This window comes from Arachis ipaensis, chromosome B4 (genome assembly GCF_059453495.1).
Source record: "Arachis ipaensis isolate K30076 ecotype BB chromosome B4, ASM5945349v1, whole genome shotgun sequence".
NCBI classification, from domain to species: Eukaryota; Viridiplantae; Streptophyta; class Magnoliopsida; order Fabales; family Fabaceae; genus Arachis; species Arachis ipaensis.
In genome coordinates this window covers 137563861-137589126 of record NC_142439.1, presented here as the reverse complement: position 1 = coordinate 137589126, position 25266 = coordinate 137563861, and the positions used below count along the sequence as shown (strand labels likewise).

General features: G+C 35.0%; 2 protein-coding genes, 1 non-coding gene and 1 pseudogene across 4 annotated transcripts; 1 reads left to right on the top strand and 3 right to left on the bottom strand.

Annotated features, from left to right (window-relative positions):
- Positions 1 to 7836: 7836 nt before the first annotated feature.
- LOC148569396 (uncharacterized) lies at positions 7837 to 8857 on the bottom strand (annotated as a pseudogene).
- A 3419-nt stretch (positions 8858 to 12276) lies between these two features.
- Positions 12277 to 15149, top strand: CLV2 (Leucine-rich repeat (LRR) family protein). 2 transcript variants are annotated; one of them, XM_021121884.2, is made up of 2 exons: positions 12277 to 12487; positions 12784 to 15149. In XM_021121884.2, the coding sequence occupies exon 2, from the start codon at positions 12933 to 12935 to the stop codon at positions 14847 to 14849; it is 1917 nt and encodes a 638-aa protein (XP_020977543.1). In that variant the 5' UTR covers positions 12277 to 12487; positions 12784 to 12932; the 3' UTR covers positions 14850 to 15149. The 2 variants fall into 2 exon arrangements, with proteins under 2 accessions (XP_020977543.1, XP_016193986.1); XM_016338500.3 differs by having other exon boundaries at positions 12277 to 15149.
- Positions 15150 to 15788: 639 nt separating this feature from the next.
- ABCI13 (non-intrinsic ABC protein 11) lies at positions 15789 to 20610 on the bottom strand. The gene is made up of 10 exons (XM_016338499.3): positions 19953 to 20610; positions 19628 to 19756; positions 19132 to 19227; positions 18966 to 19043; positions 18820 to 18881; positions 18644 to 18719; positions 18382 to 18489; positions 17222 to 17397; positions 17022 to 17106; positions 15789 to 16301 (listed from the first exon to the last, which is right to left on the bottom strand). Exons 1-10 carry the CDS (start codon positions 20160 to 20162, stop codon positions 16263 to 16265), a joined length of 1059 nt encoding a protein of 352 aa, XP_016193985.1. The 5' UTR covers positions 20163 to 20610; the 3' UTR covers positions 15789 to 16262.
- LOC148569395 (small nucleolar RNA Z161/Z228) lies at positions 17866 to 17952 on the bottom strand. Its single transcript, XR_015882750.1, has one exon. It is a non-coding gene; the product is annotated as a small nucleolar RNA Z161/Z228 (small nucleolar RNA).
- Positions 20611 to 25266: the final 4656 nt, after the last annotated feature.

Sequence of the window (25266 nt, the reverse complement as noted above, 5' to 3'; positions counted from 1 at the left end):
AACTGCAACAAAGACTACCAAAGGTATGAGAAAACTATTGTTCATTTGAAATCTTGCAATGTCGCGCTTCTTCTACTTGCATTTTAGGTTTACTAGATTGATTTGTTTCGCTTAGTAGATGGAACTATTGTGAATGCATTTTTACAGTATAACTAGCCCTTGGAATGAAATTTATTATTATTTTCATTCAATTCAGTGGATAGTGTAATTAGGGCTTTGAGATTTGTTCGGTTCGGTGACTTTTGTAATTTTGGTTCACCAAGTGAATGATGTTCGATTTGGTGGGTTCCTTTTGTGATAGCATGCAGCAAATCATTTCCTAACTGTTTCATTATTTATAATGTTTGATTCTGTGCATGAATGAGTTTCGTTAAGGCTGTCCTATATAATGCTAGTAAGAATCTTCAGTTTGGATCCCTTTGAGAAGCAAATAGTGTATTGCCCAAATGTAAATTTTGTTTAGGACAATTGACATTAGAAACAACTCTTTAACTTTGATAAGCCATACTACTGTAAAATTGTCTCATTATATTGGATAAATTTCAGTAAGAGTTTTTAAAGAAGCCAATTTGCAAATGTCATTTTGAAAGAACACCTAATTTATGAAATTTGAAAAACTTTTCTTTTGGAAGATATTGATTTAATTAAGATATACGTGCTTGTTCTTATCGATGTGGATAGTTTAACTAGAGCTTTGAAATTGGTTGTTACTATCTTCAGTACTTCTTTTGCATGGAGGAATACTATTCTTATTGATTGAAAGTTGATCACCATTTATTAACCACATGAATGTTGTTCGGTTCGGTGGCCTTTGTGATTTTGGTTCACCACATGAACGTTGTTCGATTCGGTGACCTTTGTGATTTTGGTTCACCAAGTGAATGTTGTTCGATTCGGTGTCCTATGGCATTTTAATTGACTTGATTAAGATATACATGTTTGTGCTTGTTGATGTATTGAGTGTATTGACCAAAATTTTTTATTAAAGCAAAACAGAACAAGACAATGGCAACAATGAAGGAGAAGCCGCACTATAACGTAAGTAGATTAAATATATTTATCCGCTTTCATTTGAATAATATCTATTTTGTATTATAAATATATCCTAGCATTCTGTTTCAAAACTTGCAAAAAATTCATTATTGCAGATGCCAAACAAAGTCAATAGCAACAGTGTACAGGGATATGAGTCAAGAAAAGAAAGATAGAGTGGAAGAAATGGGATTTGGTGCCCTGGCAAATGTCCCAGAAATGTTAGATAGTAAATAGCATGTACTATGATTGGCTGATTGTAATTAACAATATTTTGTTTAACTTGTTTAAAAAGCAAAAAATGCTTACTTTAAATGTATATATGTCAATATTAATCTAAATGTTAATGTTAATATTTATATTTGATTCAAGATGGATTACTCATCTGAGATGTTAATTTATATATCTGTTGAAACTGTCTGGCTGTTGTTTTATTCCAGGTTCTCAATGATTGCAATCATTGTATTTACCAATACATTACGAACTCCAAAAGAACACAGTAAACCGACATTAATACATTGGACGAACCGAAAGTTGAAAACATACTGAACCCCTAAACCCTGAACCCTAAACCCTAAACTCTAAACCATGAACCCTCAACCACTAAACCTTAAACCCTAAACACTAAACCCAGAACCCTGAACCCATAAACCCTAAAACCCTAAACCCTAAACTCTGAACCCTGAATCCTGAACCCTGAACCCCTAAACCCTAAACCTTGAATCCCTAAAACCCTAAAATCCTAAACCCTGAACCCTGAAACTTGAACCCCTAAATCCTAAACCCCTAACCCTAAACCCTCAACCCTGAACCCTGAACACAGTGAACCGAAATTAATACACTAGGCGAACCGAAAGTTGGAAACACACTGAACCCCTAAACCCTGAATCCTAAACCCTAAACTTTAAACCCTGAACCATGAACCACTAAACCCTAAACCCTAAACACTAAACCCAGAACCCAGAACCCTGAACCCTGAACCCTGAACCCATAAACCCTAAACTCCTAAAACCCTAAAACCCTAAAACCATAAACCCTAAACCATACTCTGAACCCCTAAACCCATAAAACCCTAAACCCTAACCCCTAAAATCCTAAACCCTAAACCTTAAACCCTGAACCCCTGAACCCCTGAACCTTTAACCCTTAACCCTTAACCCTGAACACTGAACCCTAAACCCCTAAAATCCTAAACTCAAAACCTTAAACCCTGAAAATCCATCCAAGAAAGAGTTTTAAAACTCCACCAATGTAAGTTAAGAATAATTATGTTACTCCACCATAACTTTGGAAATTGTCCAAAGACCAACATCCTTCATTATGTGTATGTAAATTCTGGCCGGACAATTTAACCCAGCTGAAGGGTTTGTCTTCAAAGTTGGAGATATCTTGGATTTTCACCTCCCCTCTCTAGTGCATACAATTAGTTGATTCTTAATCTTGTCTCCGTCCCGAGTCGTGTTCCTTATTTTCGTAGAAAAACCGACAAGTTTGGAATAATGTTTGTAGAACTTTCCAGCTTCTTCTAGTATCTTGAAAATCATTCCCACCTTTGGGATGAATTTTTCATCCACAACACAGTTGATCTGCACGGTGAACTGAAATCTTAAATACAGTGAACCAAAATCTTAATTACGGTGAAACAATTATATAGTACTTAGGGAACAAAACAGAATATATTCGTCTAATTTTTTTAGACTCCTTTCTGCATACCGAACCGAACACATGGATATGGTGAAACAACTCTATAGTACTTACCAAACTGAAAAGTTACTCACAATGAACGAAACCATTATACATATTATCAATTCAATTCAGATACAGATCACCTCAGTCCATTCAATTCAATTCAAATAAAATTAGCAATTGCATTCAATTGAATTCGATTCAAAATTCAATAATCCAAACCTCATCAAATTGATGCGTTTCGGAAGAATTATCCAAATCACACTCATTCAACTGATTTAAAGTTGATTCATTCATTGTTTCAATTCAAAAGTGTAGATCGACGAAGAAAACGAAGAATAAGAAGAACGACGAAGCTAATTATGTTGAAGTCAATCCAGATCCATAATGCAAAGAAGAAAAATGCAAATAGGGGAGAAGAACGAATTTAATTAGGTTGAAGAAGAAGGAGGAGAAGAGGAAGAAGAAAGAAAACGTGAGAATAGAACAAGGTTTACATTGAGAAAGGTTGATCACGCAAAAGAAGGATTACGTTATATACGTTATATGAGGCACGTGTAAAACAAACGAGTGTAAAACGCGTATAGTGGAAGGTACTTGGATAACATTCATGTAATTTTTAAATGGATGTAGAGCTTTTCTGATTATTTAAATGGTCTTTGAGATTTAAATTTTTTTATAATAATCTGTTAGATAGAGTTTTAATTATAGTAGTCTTTCAAATTTCTTTCAAGATTTTCTTTATTATTTTCGGTACTAAATCAGTTATCAAAGTGCTAATGTGATTAGAGATGGTAATGAATATTTATAGGGGTAGAAACTCTCTCCTTTCTCCATCTTTTTCCTCTAGTTTTCGCTCTATTTCTATTACAGATCTCATTTATTTTGTTTATAGAACAGGCATATATCTGTAGATATCCGTGAATATTAAATTTTAATAATAAAAAAATTATGATAAGATTTTATATAATTCAACTAAAATATAAAGACAATTAAAATAACTAACTTGAGTTGGTTGAGTGGTCAGTTCACTCGTCTGCTTAAACAAGTAGCGGAGCCTTGTATATGTAGTAACCCGTTGACCAACAACAGACTATTAAATAGAGCTCAGATCTGCGACGAATTAGTCTTTTGACCTGTCAGGCTGGGGAATAATGTGGACAACAAAAAACAAGACAATTTAAACATATTCAACATAATAACTGTTCTTGTGCGAATGGATTGGATGTAACTCGTCTTCCAACCATCGGCACCGAGTTGTTATCCTCAATTCTGAGCTAGTGGCTTAAATGTCCGAGCTTTTCGTCCAGAGAATATACCACATCACGGTGAGAACAAAAAGGAGGGATGCACCTGCAAAAGGCACTCCGATGCTTAAGTCAGTATTGTGTGTATTTTTTGTGCTCGTTCTGCCGAAGATAACATGTCATACCTTTTTTATGTGAGGTGAAGCAGAACAGTTACATTTTTGGCAATCATTTTCATTGAAGGATAGTTGTTGAGTTAAGAAATTAACTAACTCAATTGATGATGAAAAACATTGATCTAATGGGTTAAACACCCAATTAGCTTTTAATTGTTTTGAATAATGTTGCAGGCCAAACTTACAACAACAGAAACCCAATGAGATAGAGTAATTGAAACAAAGATTATTAGTGAGTTCTCTAGCTAACAAAGCCCAAAAATAATAGAACAAAGAATTCAGCTGTGCCAGATGGAACATATATCCAACCCAAGTCCAAGAAGCGAGCTTCCACCAAGTTGAAGCTTTCCAAAGCCAACGTTCACATAATTTGCTTCAGTCAAAATCAGAGAGAGAGAGAGAGAGAGAGAGAGAGAGAGAGTCGTTCTCCTTGTTCATTTCACCAAGAGAAGAAAGAAAGAGAAAGGTAAAACTCAAAAGGTAGTGTCTAATTACCCAAATCAAAGTAAGCTAAGCTAAGTTAGAGGATAAAGGTGATTTATTTTCATTTACATGCAATTTACTTTATTTAATCCTTCTCCAAATCTGTACAACTCCAATTTGGGATAAATGGAGAAAGTGTTCTCTGATAATCATTGTTGTGAATCAAAGGCTAAAATTATTTCTTGGGGACAAAGCATTTGCTCAAGGGTTCAGATTTGGGATTACAATGAAACATTTCTCTTTACTGATCTGAGATCTTCGGTCAAGCAAAATGACCAACTTTGAAATCCCTAATTTGGAGGTTAATTGAAGAAAGTGAATGACAAGCCTGAGAAGCACACAGCTCGAAGAGTTGACTTAGAAGAGATCAATACAGCAACTTAGAAAAAGGTACAAAAAGAAAAATCTTCATCTTTCTAAAGACAAGGAGAGAGAACCAGAATCTGAGTTTATTTGAGAGCTTCACTGTGAAGGGTTCAACGTTTTGGACAGTGTTTTCTAAGTTAAAGAAGCATTCCGCCAAGATGAAGAACTAATTCTGAGTTAGCTGAATCTGGTTCAACCTATAGCAACAGAGGCTGTTAAAGCATCAATCTCCTTCATGTTTTACAGTCTGTATTTCATTTTCAATGTATATCTTTCTGTAATTTCTTGAGAGGTAAAAGGGTGAAAGAGAAAAATTAAGAAAAAGCCTATGAGTGACAAAAGACTGAGTGAAACATTTGAGAGAAAAGCCTAGAGTGATTTCAGATTTCTTTAGGTTGTTTCATATGTCTTGCGTCTTGTAACTGTGAGGTGCCCCTTTCTAAGTTGGGTTAGCACTTAGAGTGAAGAGTTAGGTATTAGCATAACTAAGTCAAGTTAGATAAGAACTTGAGAGAGAAAGGATTGAGAGAATCTTGAGAAATTGGTGTATGTAATACTTTAATTATAGTGAAAATTCTACCACTGTTGTGGTGGAGACTGGATGTAGGTTGCATTGCACAAGGCAACCGAACCAGGATACATGCCTGTGTTATTCTTCTTCTCTTTCTCTATGTTCTGTTTTCTAATATTTATGAGACAAAATAAAATTGTCTCATAAAATTTTCGCTGCACAGTTCAAACAGATTTTAAATGAAAGTTTGATATTAAAGGCTTGATCCATCAAAGCAAAAGAAGGCCATAGATTTAACCCCCCTTCTCTAAATCTTCTGTAACCTTCAATAGTAATACTGTATTAAGTCGTTACGATACTTATTTTGTGTGAATTCGAATTATGACGTTTGAATAAGTCATAACGTGTGGGGCCGAGCTAAACGTATAAGGCCGATTTATTGCTTTTTAATTAAGTTTTACCGACCATATCACAGCCTTCAAGTTTAGCCTAACGATGTTTTAATAGAGCAGGTTGAGTTTTTGGTGAGTTATAGCTCGGCTAGTGTGGTGGTTATGGTGAACTTTTGGCTTGATGATGTTTTAAAGAGGATATTTTAGTAATTTCACACTATTGGGAATTTAGCGAGTCTTTATGGGCTGGGTACCTCAATCCCCACCCCGTTTCCGTTTATTCGAGGGACGGGTTCCTGTCTCCATGTGGATTTCGTTACTCTCAACATACAATGCTTTGTTTTTTGCAAAATATTGGTTGAAGTTTGTTTTTCATTTTTCTCGCTCTACTTTATTAGTGAATCTTTGGGAGACGTTGGTTGATTATGGTTGTTGGTGATGGTAGGGTTCTTGTATGCTAGGGTTTGATTTTTTTTTATGTATATACATATGATCAACTGAATCTTTTAATTCTTTGTCCGTTTGAGCAGTCATTGATTTTTCATATTCCATTTTAAAATGACAATCTTATTCCTTCATATCCCATTTTAATTCTTTGTCCATTATTTTTCAGTTGAAATTATATATATTTATTATCGGAGCAGCCATTGTTAGAGCAATTGTATTACTCTTTGATCAATTTAAAATGACAATCTTATTCTTTTATGGTTCTCTAATACAATTACTGTACATAACAGAAAAAATATAATTACATATATGAATAATTGACCATTTGTACCCATGATAGTTCAGAACGCTGACAAATGTACCCATCGTAGAAGGAAACTGACTTTGTAACCATGAGAGATGGGCTCCGTGTGACAAAAATAGCCTGGCTTGGGTTGGCACCTGCTTTGGGTTTGTATAGTCCTACATGGCAATCCGAACCTCCCAAAGCCTAATCCACGTGGATCTGAACGTTGTATACGTAGATAATGGTTGAAATGAAAACCCTAGCAAGCTCTCTTCCCCAATTCGAACCATAACCCCAAATCTGAAATTTTGTTGCAATTCGAACCATAACCCAGAGTGATCTCAGAACCCCAGCGATGTCATCACGCAGATTTAACTCAGATGGAAATTTTGGAACTCGCAGCAGTTCTTCAAGTTCGAAGAAGATGAAGGAGAAGAAGCTCGACGGCAAATGTTTCTGTGGGATAGATGTTGTGTTGATGGAGTCTGGAACGATTACGAACCCTAACAGATGGTTCATCAGATGTCCTCTATGGGCGGTAAGGGACAGCTGCTGTTGTTGTTGAGGTTAGACAATGATTTCTGAGTTTTAGTTGACAAATTTGGGATTTTTTTTCTCTTAGACAAGAGATTGCAGATACTTTGTTTGGGTGGATGAACTCGAACAAGGATGGGAGGGTGTGGCAAGATGTTTAGCCAAGAGGAAGTTCGAGCATTGTTATGCAACACCTGATGATGGATTGACTCTGAATTCAGGGGGGAAAATCTGCAAGCATCCTCAATTATGGCTAAGAAGATAGACAAATTTAGGGTTGAAATTAGGGGTGAAATTAGGGAAATTAGAGTGATGATTATTACTGTTGCACTGGGGGTAGCATTTTGTCTGTTTTGTGAGTTGTATTTGGTTATGAAATCATAAGACTTGTAAAAAGAGAGGTCTTTGTTCTGTCATAGTTAAAATTTTTGAATGATATGGGTTGTTCCTAATCTATACTGGTTTGCTTTTCATGTGATACACTGATGTAGATACATAATGTTTGAAGTTGTTGCTGCAATCTAAAATGATGACCAGGACCTGGTTAACTGGAGCAGCAGGATTGCTCTGAGGAAAAACTGGAGTTTGTTCGGTATCGTCGTCACTTGCTATGTTATGCAATTCCTCTGATTCATAGCAATGATGACCAGGATTTTCATCAGAGAAATCATCATCATCAACGGGGACGTAGAAGGTTGGAGGCTTGTCTGGATCGGGGTTTGGAATGAAAGACTGGCCTGTATGGGGGGCCTCCTAGTTGATCTCCTCTTATTCACCTTTGGCCTTCCCTGAACCTCCTCTGAAGGATTGCTCTGATCATTCTGGGGAGTCCTATTCGTGTCAGAGGGTGGGAATGTCTGAGGGATTGATTGTGAGAGTGGATTCCCATATGGATGAGGGGTGTATTGGGTTAGTTGTTCTGGTTCAAGAGGTGTAGAGACATTGGGTTCAGAAGCAGGGACTGAGTCTGAACAAGCAGTATGTGTTGGTTGCTGATCTTGTTCAATAGGTGGCTGGGAAGGTTGGGACTGACTTGATGGTGGTTTATCTGGTATGCCAGGTGTTGGGGGAGGCTGAGAAACACCTGAGAGTTGTGGGTCTGCTGTCTCCTCTTCCATAATGATATTGTCCTCTTTTTGGGCATCCAAACCAGCCTGTGTATGTGCTTCATAGGCCCCTTCCCTGCTCTGGGTCTCATTCCTTTTTCGGTCATCCATCCCAACTTGCAGATTACTTACAATATCAGCATCATCCTCATCTTCCACTACTATCAACCTTCTTTTGGGACTCTTTTTCGGAGTTGGAACCCTTTTAGCACACCGCTTTACTCTCCTCTTTGATGGAGTCATGTTGTTCTCCTCTACTAACACGGGCTCATCCACCGGATGCTCTGTATATACATTTACTCTGTTACTGTTCTTCACAGCTGCCTCATACATCCTAACTATATCCATGTCAACCTTGAGCTCCCTCAACCCATCATCAAGCCCTTTCCCAGGTTCCAGCCAGAAAAATTTAGAAACAGATGTATATCCTATGTCCTTCACCAAATCAGATACGAAAAAGCCATTCAAGGTATCAACATTAACCCTCTCTATCTCTGTGACTTCACCATCAACATAAGTAAGCTTCCCAGACGGCCCTCTCTCAAACCGTCCTCTATGATTAATACATAGTGTTATATGGATGGTGGCCATTCCTGAAACTGAAATAAACCAACACATTCTAAGATAACAGTGCATGTTACTACACCTAACACAAACCATAAATCAACTACTTCAGCACCTAACAGAAACCCTAAATCAATTAATCAACTAATTTAGCAACTCTCAGCCACGATTTCATATGGTAATGTAATCTGTCCAACTAGTCTCAGTGACATTTGAAATAAATTAACACTGGCAATGACATACCTCAGCTCTCTGCCGAGCAAAGGGGGTGACCTCTACACCGTCGGCGACGAAATCCCAGGGTTCGAGCTCCGCTGCCTATTCCTTGCAAGTTCCTCTACCACGTTCTCGTTTTGATGGCTCTGTACTGCTCCAAATGCCTTTTCCAACTTCCGAATGACAACGTTGAAAGCCGTAGCTTCAGATTGATGGTTTCGGAGTGTTCCCGGCATCTTCTCCGGCTAGGAAACAAAAGGACGTTCTCTGCTAGGGCATAGTCAAGGTCCGCGAATTTTTCTTCAATGTTAAATTTTTTAATGTTAAATTCCACGTGGATTGGGCTTTGGGAGGTTCGGATTGCCATGTAGGACTATACAAACTCGAAGCAGGTGCCAACCCAAGCCAGGCTATTTTTGTCACACGGAGCCCATCTCTCATGGTTACAAAGTCAGTTTCCTTCTACGATGGGTATATTTGTCAGCGTTCTGAACTATCATGGGTACAAATGGTCAATTATTCTTACATATATTTAGATAATTGCATGATTGAGATTGGATTTAAATTAGACATTTTTAATAAAATACTCTGCTTTAAATTTTAAATTTTAACACTTTTTTTAATGGTTGTCAAAATACTTTTGATTGATTGAATTATTCAATATATTAAAACTAGACTCTAAATAAATTGTCTGTCATCTAAATTACTTTTTTTAATATATTAAATTTAGTATTATTTTTAACTATTGTGTCATTTTAAATTTTATTTGCAAATAAATGATGGTATAACGATTTTGTATTATTATAGAGAGAATTTTGTCACCAAATTAAATGACAGTTTGGTTTATGACAAAAACAATTCACTAGCTGGATGTATTCTTAGTTAAAGGCAGGACTACTCTTTCTCCGGACTTATATTGATATCTTGGGCTCTAGATGAATTCACAGTGTTAATTGTTGCCTCCAATTGCAATATGAGCAGCTTATATGCCGAAAACCAAAAATCATAGTAACTTATTCTAATACAAATTATATCAATTGCCTATCTGTAACTAATAATTGTGAAGTTCCAAAGTTACAACAATGTACACCCAGGAAATGAAGATGAGATGAGGGATCCACATATGGTTCCTTCACATTTGCAGCACAGTTTGCTGAGATATTCTGCTAGTATAGACAATTTAACGACTCTTCCATCGCCTCAAAATGTGATATTTTGTAGAGTCTTTTTAAATTATACTCTTTCCATATTTTAAGATTTTGTTATGTAAGATATTGTGTTTTGATTAGGATATTTTAAAACTGTGTTATGTAGAATATTGTAGTATGTTATAACAGACACTATTACCGTTAATGTTGTTTATCACTAATAATAATAATTAATTACTATGAATTAATAAATTGCGAACTATCTTTTATTTTTTTTATAACTTATTTTATAAAATTTTATACCTCTTTCATGTAATATCAGTTTTAAATAACTTTTATAGGATACATTATTACTCAAAAGGACATAAAATCTCATTTCTATTATATCATCAACTTTCAGTTATATGAAAAAAAAAACAATCAAATATATAATAATATTTTATTCACATAATTAATATCAGATTTACATATATTTCATTTCATTTAATTCATAGACTACAATCACAACCCTAAAAATAATGACAAACACAAAAAACGTAATATTCCACATTCTTAAAATTTTAATTTCAATTTCAACTGTACTAATTTTTTATTCTAGAGATATTTTTCAATAATTTTTATTAACTGGAGTTTCATTTCTTTCAATTATGACTTCTTCTTCTTCAACATCTGCCCATTTAAAAAAATCACATCATCTCTTAACGATAGTCTACAACACCAAATACCCAAAAAATTTGAGAGAAAGAACAACTACAAACCAACAAGAATTTGATAAATAAGACATAGAATCAAGTTGCAACAATTCAACCAACTCACATTATTGTTAGGGCATCCATAAAATAATCTCTCTGAATTAGAATCCATCTTAGGCCATTGAAGAACAGGTCGCAACCCACAACCGCACCAATGCAGCTGTTTGTGCGTTCTTCACCCAAACACCATGCGAACGAACTCTACTAAAACTACTTGAATCTTGGCTGCTGCTCTCCAACATCCTTTCCAACTCTTGAAGATACTACTACAATTTGGGAGAATTGGGGTTGCTAGGTTTTATGTTCAAATTATAAGTGATTAAATTGATATTTTGAAAAATTTGGCCACGTCATCTAACCGTTAAAGTGTTAGTTAGGTATCAACTAAATGTGCCAGGTCAGCTTTTCGTGATGAAAAATAACAAAAAGACCAAATTGAGACATAAGTCAAAATTTCAGGGTATAATTAGAGCCAATTGAAAATTTGAGAGCTAAATTAAATTGAAAGTCAAACTTTAGAGGTCATCTTGAGTATTAGCATTTAGGAAGATATAATAATTTGTACATCATATAAATTCTTCTTCTTTTGTTCGTTTTTGCCTTGTTTAAATGCCAAAATGAAACGACGCTGTTTAGCCATATATCCAGCGTGACAAGTCAGAGCCAATTCAGCATTTAGTTCGCTAATTCAATATTAGAAAGGGTTCAAGGACTAATATTGTGCCCAGAACTGAATCTTGGGATTTAGTCAATGAGATAAGACTTTATTATTGTTGTATATTATTATTAGGCTTTATCGAGATAATTTTATAATTATATATTGCTATTTTTAATATTTTTTTAAGAAAAATTTTAAGAGTTTAATTTTGATCGAAATATTTTACAAAAATATTGAATTAAATTGATTATTTATGTCATGTAATTAATATAAAAATTTATTTTTGTACTATACATAATTAAATGTATGTAAAAAACTTTTTATTGTAAAACATTTTTTACAACTAGAGTATACCAAAATTAAATTTAATTTTGAAGTAGTACTTGAGTAAAAATAATGCTAGTTAAAATTTAAATTTAACTATTAAATTGTTCTCTAAAATAAAATAATAATAATAAAAAATGTAAAAATTTAAATGCAGTCAATTTAACGTGAAGTTGATAATTGAGAATTGTTAGATTATTTGATTGATTTGGCTAAATTTTTATCTAACCACTCTCATTTATCAACTTCACGGCGAATGCACTTGAGTTTTCAAAAAAAAAAAAACAGTGAAGAGGAATATAGCGGGAGCAGTGGCAGTAACACTCAGAACAGGAACATATGCCACATCTGCAACTGCAAGTGAATGGGGAAAAATATAAAAAAGAAAAAAAGAAAAGGGTAATGCTGATGCAGATGAAGCAAGCACGGCAAGAAAAAAAAGCCACTTTATTTTTCTTTCTTTGATCTAATCTAATCTAAACCCTCCCTTTGCTGTGGAATTAGGCACCACCACTTTTCCTCATTGCAGCACCACCCAACACAACACACAAACACCAATGTAAGTTTCTTCCTTCTTTTTCAATCTTCTCTCTTTCTCTCTACTTTTCTGTTTTTTCATTCTATTCTTCAAGTTGTTGCCTTCAAGTTCATGTTTTTACACCTAGTTTCTGTTTAGAACTCTTGTTTCCATTCCTAAAGATTGCAACTTTACAATGGGACACACATGGGGTTATGCTATTTCCTCCTTTTTTTCCTTCACACCCCACCATTGTTTTTTGCATCCACTCACACTCTTGTGTATGATTTTTCTTCTGTGTTCAACCACTTGTCACTCAATTGATATTCACCCACAAGACAAAGTTTCACTTTTGTGCTTCAAGTCATGGATTCAAGACCCTGACCAGGTTTTGTCCAATTGGGGTAGCTCCAACAATAACTGCACTAATTGGAATGGAATCACCTGTGACAACACTGGCCATGTTCTTTTGGTTAACCTCACAAGTATGAACTTGTCAGGCCAAATCCACCCGAGTTTTTGTAACCTTTCATACCTTGAAAAGGTGGATTTTTCACACAATAACTTCACATGCCCTCTACCTGTATGTTTTGGGAACTTGCTTGGTCTTCGAGCCGTTGATCTCAGTCACAACCGGTTCCATGGTGGGGTGCCAGATTCCTTCGTGAGGCTTAAGCAACTTACTGAGCTTGTTCTGAGTGGGAACCCTGATTTGGGAGGGCCAATTCCTGGTTGGATTGGTAATTTCTCTGCTTATTTGGAGAGATTGCAGCTTGGTTTCTGCTCATTCAGTGGGATGATACCTGATAGCTTGGTTTACTTGAAGTCCCTTAATTATTTGGACCTTGAGAATAATTTGCTCTCTGGAAATCTGGTTGATTTTCACCAGCCACTGGTTTTGCTTAATCTGGCTTCGAATCGGTTTTCGGGTACTTTGCCTTGCTTTTCGGCTGCGATTAAGTCTCTAACTGTATTGAATCTGTCAAACAATTCAATTGTGGGGGGAATACCTGCCTGTATTGCATCACTTGAAGTTTTGAGTCATCTGAACCTATCAGGGAACCACTTGAAGTATAGAATATCTCCAAGACTAGTGTTCTCAGAGAAGCTCCTGGTTTTGGACTTGAGTAATAATGGTCTGAGTGGTCCAATTCCAGGTAAAATTGCGGAGACGACAGAAAAACAGGGCCTGGTTCTTCTTGACCTTTCACACAATCAATTCTCTGGTGAAATTCCTTTGAAAATTACAGAATTGAAAAGCTTGCAGGCTTTGTTCTTATCTCACAACCTTCTGTCCGGAGAAATTCCTGCTAGGATTGGAAATTTGACTTACCTCGAAGTCATTGATCTCTCACACAACTCACTATCTGGCACTATTCCGCTGAATATTGTTGGGTGCTTTCAGCTGCTTGCCCTCATACTTAATAATAACAATCTTTCTGGCGTGATTCAACCGGAGTTCGATGCACTGGATAGCTTGAAGATACTGGACATAAGCAATAACAGGTTCTCAGGGGACATTCCACTCACTTTGGCTGGATGTAAATCTCTAGAGATTGTTGATTTTAGTTCTAATGATCTTTCTGGATCCTTGAATGATGCAATAACCAAATGGACAAACCTCAGGTATCTGTCTCTAGCTCAGAACAAATTCAGTGGAACTTTGCCTAGTTGGTTGTTCACATTTCAAGCAATAGAAATGATGGATTTCTCACGCAACAAGTTCTCTGGGTTCATACCTGATGTTAATGTTAAGGGTAGTTCATTGTTTAACAACAGAGACTTAACTGTTAAAGAGCCAACAGGTGCAACAAGAAATGTTCAGCTGAGAGTATCCGTGATTGTTTCCGATAACAATCAATCCAGTTTCACTTATAATCTTTCCTCAATGGTTGGAATTGATCTATCGAACAACTTGCTACATGGGGAGATTCCAAGAGGCTTATTTGGCCTAGCTGGCCTACAATATCTAAATTTATCATCCAACTTTCTTGATGGGCAGCTTCCGGGTTTGCAGAAAATGCAGAGCTTGAAAGCATTAGATCTGTCTCATAATTCGTTGTCGGGGCATATCCCAGGAAACATTTCTAGCCTTCAAGCTCTGGACACCTTGAATCTGTCTTACAACTGTTTCTCAGGATCTGTTCCCCAGAAGCAAGGGTATGGGAGATTTCCCGGAGCATTTGCTGGAAATCCAGACTTATGCTTGGAATCTTCTGGTGGCAGATGCGAGGATGGAAGGGTTTCATCAGAGCAAGGCAGTTTTTTCGGGGAAGATAGAATGGATGGACCAATTTCTGTTGGAATTTTCTTTATTAGCGCCTTTATTAGTTTCGATGTTGGTGTCGTCGTTTTGTTTTGTTCTACTGGAGCAAGAAACTACATTCTCCGGACAAAAGTTTGATTTAGTGCTTGTGAGAGTGATAAACGTTAACCTGTAAATTCCATTTTTGTAATGTGGTAACTGTCTTGTTACAAGAGATGAAACTGCTAATCATTTACTGAACTAGTGTCCAGAAATGACAGGACTTTGGTCATGATGTGAATCACAAAAGGTATAAACAACTCTTGTGCCTTTGCCTCATTGATCTTGTTTAGTAGAGTGAAGATAGAATAGTCCTGCATTATTCAGCTGGAAAAGAATATATGTATATCGTGGAAGTTTGATAGGTGAAGTAATTGTAGATCATTGAATGGTTCTTTTTTTGCTGAAACTGGTTATTTTAGCATTCATTAGCATCTCCACTCAGATATAATGCTATGTATAATTGAAGTAGGTTCAGCATGATAAAATGCTTGTTTGTCTAGTGCAGCAATGATGAAAATTTGACTCTAGGCATCAAATTGTAGTTTTACTAGTTGGAGAACTAAAAACCTGCCTTGATTTTGGTATTGTTTACACTAAACTGCAAATTGGCGCAGTTAGAAGCAGTAAGTTTAGACAAAATTCAATTGTGTGTTTACCAGGCTTAAATAGCAATTAAAGTACCAATCTTTTTATCGGATTTGGATCTTCTAAATTTTGAGTTTTACTTTAGAAGAAAAAGTGTAATCTCTCATCATTTATTTCATAAGTGGGACTAAAAAAAAATATGACAAAAACCATTCAAAGGTGAGAAATTATACTTTACCTTCTAAAGTGAAATTTCAAAATTGAGAAGATCTAAATTCCTTTTTATCAACCCGATCCAAAAGATGATGAATAAGGAAAAAAAAAAAAAAGAGAAATATCTAGTATTAATCTGATCGAGGATCAGGGATTGTGATTGACAAAACAAAATACAAACTAATATACAAAGCAATAATTCAAATTTCTCATTGAGTTGCTTGCAGCCTTGTTCAGAGGGAATATAAAATCATGAAGCAGATTTATTTTGACTACAATAATGAATAGTTTACAATCAAGTGGAAACCCATCAAAAATTAAATATAGAACTATGTAATAATACATTGAATTCTACCAGTCCTCTTGTTCTAAAATCTACTAATTATTACTATCATTATTTTTTCTTTTGGGGAGAGGGGGGCAATCCATTGTGCATCTTCCAGAGGCAGCAAGTTTAATATAATTTCAATAGCCAGCAACAATTTATGCTGTTCTTCCTAACTTCCAATCCAAGTTTCAAAATTGAGGTTAGATTGGAAATTACTACCAAACCCCTGACAAACCCCGCACAATTCTTTTAGCAACAAAATTACTGCTCTCACATAAGTTGTCAGTTGAAAGCTATATCCATTTTCCATTCCTATCTGCACAATCTGGGGTAGCCAAGATCAGCCATAAACCCATTTCAGCTACTCTACCATCATTAATGTTCTAGTATTTGATAGGACCCTCCAGGCTCCCAGATGCAAACTGCAATAACAGAAAGAAAAAAAAAAAGGGGGTCGAAAACAAAGTCCAAGTTATTCACATTATAAAATTTAAGCTTGCCTGCAATATGCAGTCCTGTGATAAACTCAAAAAGGCCAAATAAATAAATATAAGGGACTTAATTTAGTCAAATCGTCCAAGATCTAAGCCAACTCAATGGTCTTATCAAACTTCAATTTCTCTTGATATAATGTAATCCTTTGAGGCTCCTTCAGCCTAGTTTCTGTTTCTAAAATCCTGTTATTCTTATGTTTTTCTGGTTCTTGTCCAAGACTGTGATCTGCTTTCAGCTTCCCTTAATCTCGGACAAAGGCAAGAGATGCCTAGTCAACATGTATTGTTTCCATACTAAACATGTACCATAACTGAATGAACTATTGCAAATTAGTTTGTTTGAATGATCAGAAAATATTTTTTTGATTTCCATTTCAGATTGTGCCCATGCTTTTTATTAATGTGGAAACATATAGCATATAAACTTAAGACCCACAAAAATCAGGACTTCGATAGATAATCACAAAAGTAAAGAAGGATCTCCAGAAAAGTGATTGTACAATGATACGAATCTGATCAAGAAAATTTCATGAAAGAAAAGTACTTTGACATAATAAACTATGGTACAATTCCCTACACTTGTTACATTTACATATTTATAGCCCCTAGACTCCGAATTCTTAAACAACTCAATTTGTGTTCACTTACCTGTTGAACAATTGGATTTGTTGATGTTGTAAATTCATGAGTCATTCCTTCCCAAACAATCTTTCCCTTGTGTAGAAACACCAACCTAAATTATGCAGTAGCTTCTCAGATACGTGTTTGTCAATCCCAGCAAAATTACGTGACTTGAGGGAATGGGAAGAAGAAGACTAGACATGCAACATTATGAAAAAAATGCTTACCTGTCAATGGCTCTTTTAATGGTACTATGTTGGTGAGTGACGACCACATATGATGCAATGTTCCCGGGTTTCCCACGTGCATCTTGTCCTTTTATGTGCACTGAACGAATTAGATCCTCAACAACAGTTGATGCAATGGGATCTAGTCCAGCAGTTGGTTCATCATATAAGAGAACCTTTACAGAAGCACAACACCATTTATAAACAGAAGAAAATAAGGTTTGGAGGAAAAATTAAGTGGTGTAGAAGAAAGTGATGCGTTAGCTTAAAATCACATTCTCTCTTTGATAGAAAATACATAACAGGTAATTCTGGATCAGATAAGAACTCAATAAGTATAACCGGAGTCAAAAAAGTTTATTGTCACACTACATAGCTGAAAATTCATCTAGTTTTAGCAACGTAAAGTAACTAGAAGATGAGAAGAGGATCAGTATAGAACAGAAACTCCTCAAAACAATATCTCTATCGCTTTGAGTGAGTCAATACCAGAAATCCTAGGTAAAGCCATTAACAGAGAAACGGCTACAATGTGTTTGTACAGACAAAAAAATGCAACAGGAACCCAGCTTATCTTTGCTATAGATTTCACATTGTCTACCCTAGAGTGGAACAGAGATAACTTTTTTACAAGATTGCAATCAAACCATCAGAATTATTGGATTGTTGCATCAGAGAAAACCTCAGATGACCATCGTGAGAATTTACTATCCAAATTCATCATATGGTTTACAACCAATCCAAGAATAAAAAAATCAAGAAAGAAAGAAAAACCAAAAGATGGATTGACAATGAAGTCATCACATAGCCCCACTATTCCAAATTCCATTGGAGGTCCAATCAAGAGAACATTACAAGGAAATAACTTTTTCACTCCAAATTGAAGCCAGAGTCACTGACCTACTGGATTACATATGGTTTCATACATGCTGATATCAAAGACAATTTTAGTAAATCCAAAATGCAACAGATGTCTTTTTATGGTTCTTGAATTTATAGGTGAACCCATATCTAAAGAAAATTGGTCAATCATACCTAGTAGTAGACATTTCAAATATTAATTAAGAACTTGGAAATACCAGCAAATATTTGCAAATCTGGGTAAAGATGGGGGACTTAAGAGAGAAAAGGGAAGTTGTATTCTAAAAGCTATATTGTACCTCAGGCTCAATTGAATCCTTTGAATTGTCATAAATAATAGATCGAGCTAAAGCAACTCGTTTTTTCATTCCACCTGATAACTCAGAAGGCAACCGATTCTCAACTCCCTAAAAAAGTAAGAAAAGAGAAAGTGATCATGCATTCTAGCCGCATGTATATGGAAAAAACTTTCTTAAGACCAAAAAGAAAAGGTATACTTTGCTAATCTTAACTGCATCGGTAATGCCTAAAATTAACAGTAACCATGTTTATGATGAATACCTTCAATCCAACAGCAGCCAAGGTTTCCTTGACAACCTCTGATATCTGGTCCTCAGGCATGCTTGAGTGTTCATACCTGAAAAACAAACACATCAGAAACAAACAAGACAAATCCATCATTTAGACAAGATTAAAATGGAATCAATATTTCAAAGGCAATGAAGGTTGCATCTTACAAGAGAAAACCAACATTTTCACGGACAGTCAAAGAATCAAAAAGTGCTGCACTTTGGAACACCTGTAAACCAATAAATAAATTCCATTACAAAGGGAAATTAATAGAACTTAAAATGAGCAGGTTGCTGATCACTCGAAAACTTACTAATCCAATGCGAAGACCATGTAGCTCATCATCGCTTACCAGACCAACTCTCTTTCTACCTCGAATATAAACTTCACCCTGTTCGTTTAACAACAATAAGATTCAACAAGTAGAACTCAGGTATTTCGAATTGACATCAAGATCAACATCACAATCAACTACTTACCTTATCTGGAATAAGTAATCCTGCAATAATCTTTAAAACTGTGGATTTTCCAGTCCCAGAAGGACCAATTATTCCAACTGCTTCCCCATGTCTAATCTATTTGTAATGTAAAGGGGAAAAAACATAAAATAAAATTAGTGAGCTCCAAATCAATTGAATCCTCCAATTCTAGAATAGCTAACTTTCCTTGAGAGATGTGGAGGAATAGCTAATTTTCATAAGAAAGGCATTGATCCAAATTAAGTTATAAAAGAAACTTTGCTTTCACAGATAACCAAGAAGATACTCTAATCCGTGTAACCAACTAATCCCACTTTCCAAAGCTTGCAATAGCTGTCATAAAAAATATGCCTTGAAATACTATAAGTCATTCATTATTTCATTTCATTTCATAAAAAACATCACAAAAACAAGCATAACAACAAAGTAAGAGATCAAAACGAAACAAAAAATATGCAAAAGGATCATATATACGCAAGTATAAACAATGAATCACCTTGAAGCTAACACCATTGAGGATTTTCTTTTCCCCAAATGACTTGTAGACGTCTCTACACTCAATAAGAACATCAGAGTCACCATCTTGTTCCCGAAGTGTGCTCAATTGCTCCGATTTCGATGAACCCTAGACACCAACAACAACAACCACCACGTTGACGTCAACAACTCCCACGTGAAATACTTTACAAAGATCAAAACTTTATAGCTACTTATCAACCACAATTCCCAGAATCTAACACACAACTCAAACACAAAGGAAAATTTGAAAGAAAAAAAATTGGAAAATCGCAATGATAAGAAGAATGATGAATAATAATTACATTGAATCTGAGCGCGGAAGAGTCTTCGCTCTTGAAGTTCGTTGGAGGAGCGACGCAAGCACAAACAACCTTTCTATGATCTTTATTATTTGCGTGGAAAGAATTGAACTTGGTTGAAGCCGCGAATCTCGAATACAAAGAAGAAGAAGAACGAGACGCAGCGTTTTGGGTGGTTAGAGAAAAGAAGGGGTTCGTTGACAAAGAAACCATTGCTTAACGAGAACAAAATGAATGAGTCAAAGAAAGAGACTTTGATCGAATTTGTAACAATAGAAGAAGAAAAAGAAGAGGAAGAGTTGGAATTATGAGGTGGAAACCATAATAATAGAAATAAACTAAAAATTAAAAATAATAAGCATGTGAATCATATGGTTGGTGGTTTTGAAAGTTGAAAAAGCGTGAGTGTGTATGTAATGATGATGGGGAATTGGTCGGTGATGGTGAAGGAAGAGGAATGAATCTGTGTAGTGTTATGGTGGCGGAGTGTGGAAGATGATGTTGTTATCGAAAGTGGGAAGCACAATCAAGAAATCAAAGGATATACCAAAACCCAGGGACTCGTTAACCTCACCTCTCTCTTTCAAGGTTGTGACTCTGCAAATCATGTTCAATTTCTTATGAACTAAAGATGCCATGGTTGTGTGTTAAGTGTTAACATAATAATTAGAGAAAAGGACAAATAGGTCCTTAATCTTTTGATCTGGAGACATTTAAGTCTTCGAAGATTTGAAAATACATTTAAATTTTTAACCTTTTTAAAACTTGGACATATTGATCCTTCATGTTCACTTGGGTCTCTCGGACTTATCGAAAAAATCAAACGTGACTTCTGTTGTACTGACCTGGTTGATACGGATGCATACGTGAGAGAGTTTTTAAAATTGGACAAATTAGACTCAGGGATCGATATGTCCAGATTTTGAAGAGGTCAATGACTTAAATGTATTTTTAAATCTTCAGGAACTTAAATGTCCGCGGACAAAAAAGTTAGAGATCGATTTGTCCTTTTCTCTAATAATTAAAAAAAATTTCGGGATTTTTACGGTATCTAGGGGTGGCAATGGGTAGGGTATGGTAGGATTTGGATCCAACCCTAACCCTATCCGCGGGTTGAGATTTTTATATAAACTCAACCCTACCCTACCCGCGGTTGAGAATATCCCAACCCTAACCCTACCCGCTCTTAACCCGCGGGTACCCGACCCTACTCACGGGTTACAAAAAATATACAACATTATTATATAACTTGATGATAATTTAAAATAGAACTGATTTTTTTTAGTGGTTAAGAATCTTTTGCATTTAGTGAGAGGTCTTTAATTCAACATCCACTTAAAACATATTTTTATATAAGTATATAACATAAACATATATAGAGTGCAGGTTGGTCGGGTAGGGTTGAGGCTCAACCCACACCCTACCCGACCCGCACGAGAACCCTACCCGCACCCTACCCTACCCGATGCGGATCGGGTTGGCAACCCTACCCAATCAGGTAGGGTCGGATTGGATACTCGCGAGTAGAGTACATATTGCCACCCCTAACGGTATCTCTTAATCCAACAGAATAAAGATTAATCTGTTACGATGTTAAATTTTATTTAAGAGTTTATTATTAGTGTTGTAATATGCACAAAATAATATTTGAATTTCTAATACTTATTTAAGCATCTTTGCTCTTGATAATTTTTTTAAAAACTAGGAGTTCTCAATAAAAAAATTCATTTCAGTCTTTAATGTTGTGGTTATGGTATGAAAAGATGACAAAATCTTATATTTGTGTTATGGTTTCAAGGCACGATTAGATCGCTTTCTTTAGAGAGATATTTGTCCCCACACTTAGTTGCTATAGGGTTGATGACAATACTCTCTCAAGATACAATGAAACCAATGAATTTCTTAGTTAGCAATAATAAAAAATTCTTAATTCTCTTGAACAAAGAAAACTCTCAATAATTAAAATTACATATACACTTAGTACTTGTTATTTTCCCTTTTGTTACACACTATTAAATAGTGGGTAATTCATATATATATACTGTATGTATTAGAATCAAAAGTCATGTAAATCAAGAGTATATATATATGCTGTATGTATTAGAATCAAAAGTCATGTAAATCAAGAGTCACGTAGCTTTTGAACATATGTAACCTTTGGTTATTGAATAGTTACATAATGAAAAGATATGACTTTTTGATTATTTCTTGAATAGGTACAAAGTACCGTTAACACTTAACATACACTAACAAGCATTCATAAAATATATATATGTAGGTACACAACCATTAGAGAAGGAGTTAAACCATAAACGGTAATTATTTAACCGTTTATATTTAATATTAATATATTAATTTGTAAATACTCTTCAATCCCCCACTATTTACAAAATTTAAATATTATACAAGTATATGCATAAAAAATGTATCACTAAGATTAAACATTCTATTAGTGTAAATTTTAAAGTTCTAACGAAGTTATAGGTGACTCCATATGCTAATATCAAAAATCACACACATTACTTACACCCTCCAAGTTCAAGAGTTTATAATTTTAAGTACTTATATGGCCTTGTGCTCATCCTGGTTTCATGAATATTTACGAGAATAAAACTTCTAAAATTCTCGATTAGAGCGGCACCACTCCTATATTCATATAGGTGGAATCTTTTGATAAATAATATTATCATTCCATTAAGAGTTTTAACTTACCCTCCTAATTTATTGTAAATAGCACTAAATCCTATACCTTAGTGCTCCAATTGCTAAATAACTTGTTGTTACCCATTAAACCTTGAAACTAGTGGTCTACTAGAATAAGGTTGGGTTCCCATCATTTAGCAATAATAGGTTTTAATCCCATTTTAGCAGTAGTCTCTTTGATTTTATCCCTTGACAAACCTTTAGTCAAAGGGTCTGCTAAATTTTCTTGAGATCTTACATAAGTGATGGTAATTACACCATCATCTATTAGTTGCCTCACAAATTCATGTCTCAAACTTATATGTCTAGACTTTCCATTATAAACCTTATTATATGCTCGAGACATGGTTGATTCACTATCACAGAAGATTGAAATGGCTGTCGTCTGCTGTGGCCACAGCTTTATATCATATAACAAATTTCTTAACCATTCCGCTTCATTACCTGCGACTGATAAAGCTACAAACTCAGCCTCCATAGTAGAATGTGTAATACATGTTTGTTTCTTTGAGGCCCAACTTATTGCTCCACCACCTATGGTGAAAATCCATCCTGAAGTGGATTTGTTATCACTAAGATTTGTAATCCAACTTGCATCGGAATAACCTTCTAAAACTGCGGGATAATCACTATAATATAATCCCAAGTTTATGATTTTCTTGAGATAACCAAGAACACTTGTTATAGCTTTCCAATGTTGATTGCTAGGCTTTCCTGTAAACCTTGATAATTTGCACACAGCAAATGCTATATCAGGTCTAGTACAATGCATTGCATACATTAAACTTCCTATAGCACTAACATATTCTAATTGTGCTATAGGTCTTCTCATGTTTCCTTCTAATTTAAGATTAGGATCATATGGCATATTGGATTCTTTAATTGTGAGATGATCAAACTTTTCCAATACCTTTTTAATATAATGAGATTGACTTAAAGTAAAGCCAACTTCATTCTTATGCACCTTTATGCCTAATATTATATCAACTTCATTCAAATCCTTCATCTTGAATTTAGAAGTTAGATACTCCTTCGTTATACGAATTCCTTCTAAATTTGTTCCGATGATTAACATATTATCAACATATAAACAAATAATTACTTCATAATCTTTAGTAAATTTTGAGTAAATACATTTATCCGCACTATTATGTGAGAAGCCATTTGATAACACCACTGAATCAAACTTCTCATGCCATTGTTTAGGCTCTTGTTTTAGCCCATACAAAGATTTAATTAATTTGCAAACTTTCTTTTCATTTCCGGGTAGCACATGACCTTCCGGTTGCTCCATATAAATTTTTTCATCAAGATCTCCATTTAGAAAAGCCGTTTTAACATCCATTTGATGTATATGAAGCTTATGTATGGATGCTAATGCTATAAGAGCCCTAATAGAAGTCATTCTTGCCACAGGTGCGTAGGTATCAAAATAGTCTAGACCTTCTTGTTGTCTAAACTCCTTGGCCACTAACCTTGCTTTAAAGGTTTGTAATGAACCATCAGTATTATACTTTTTTCTAAATACCCACTTACATCCTATAGGCTTTGATCCTGGAGGCAAATCAACCAAGACCAAAGTATTGTTAGATAATATTGAGTCCATTTCATCATTTATTGCTTCTTTCAAAAAAGCAGAATCCCTTGAAGTCATAGCCTCTTTGAATGTTTGAGGATCACCCTCTATGTTCATAACAATAGGAATCTTGTTTGTTACAGAATTCCTAGTTCCTTCTACTAAAAAGGTGATAGCCTGAGAAGAAATAAAATCTGGACCCAAGTCCTTTTCTTTTCTTACTCTCAAGCTCTTCCTTGGTTTAATAAACTCTTTGTCGCTTAGACGTTTATTATTTTGATTATTTATTTCTTATGAAATATTAGTATCATTTTGGGATACTCTGAATTAGAAGTTGAATCATTGATAAATTTATTTTCAATAAATTCTACTTCTCTTGATTCAACAACTACATTAGACACTAAGTCTACTATTCTATATGCTTTAGAATTTTGAGTATATCCTATAAAAGTGCCTTTTATGACTCTTGGCCCCAATTTGGTTCTCTTTTGATCAGGAACTCGATAAAAGGCTAAACACCCCCACACTTTAAGATAATTTAAATTAGATTTCCTTCCTTTCCAAATTTCATAAGGAGAAACATTTCTATGTCTTGATGGTATCCTATTATGGATATGACATGATGTCAATAATGCTTCACCCCACAAATTGTAAGGCAATTTTGCATTTAGTAACATTGAATTAACCATATCCACTAAGGTACGGTTTTTTCTTTTCGCCAAACCATTTTGTTGCGGAGTATATGGAGCGGAAGATTCATGCACAATACCATGTAATTCACAAAAGTGATCAAATTCATTAGAAAAATATTCTCCACCTCAATCACTACGAAGAACTTTTATTTTCTTATCATGCATATTTTCTACTTCCATTTTATATTTCTTAAACATTTCAAAAGCTTCATCTTTATTTCTAAGCAAATACACATAAGTAAATCTAGAACAATCATCAATGAAGGTTATAAAGTATCTTTTTCCTCCTCTAGTAATATTGCCATTTAGCTCACAAATATCACTATGAATCAATTCTAATAAATGT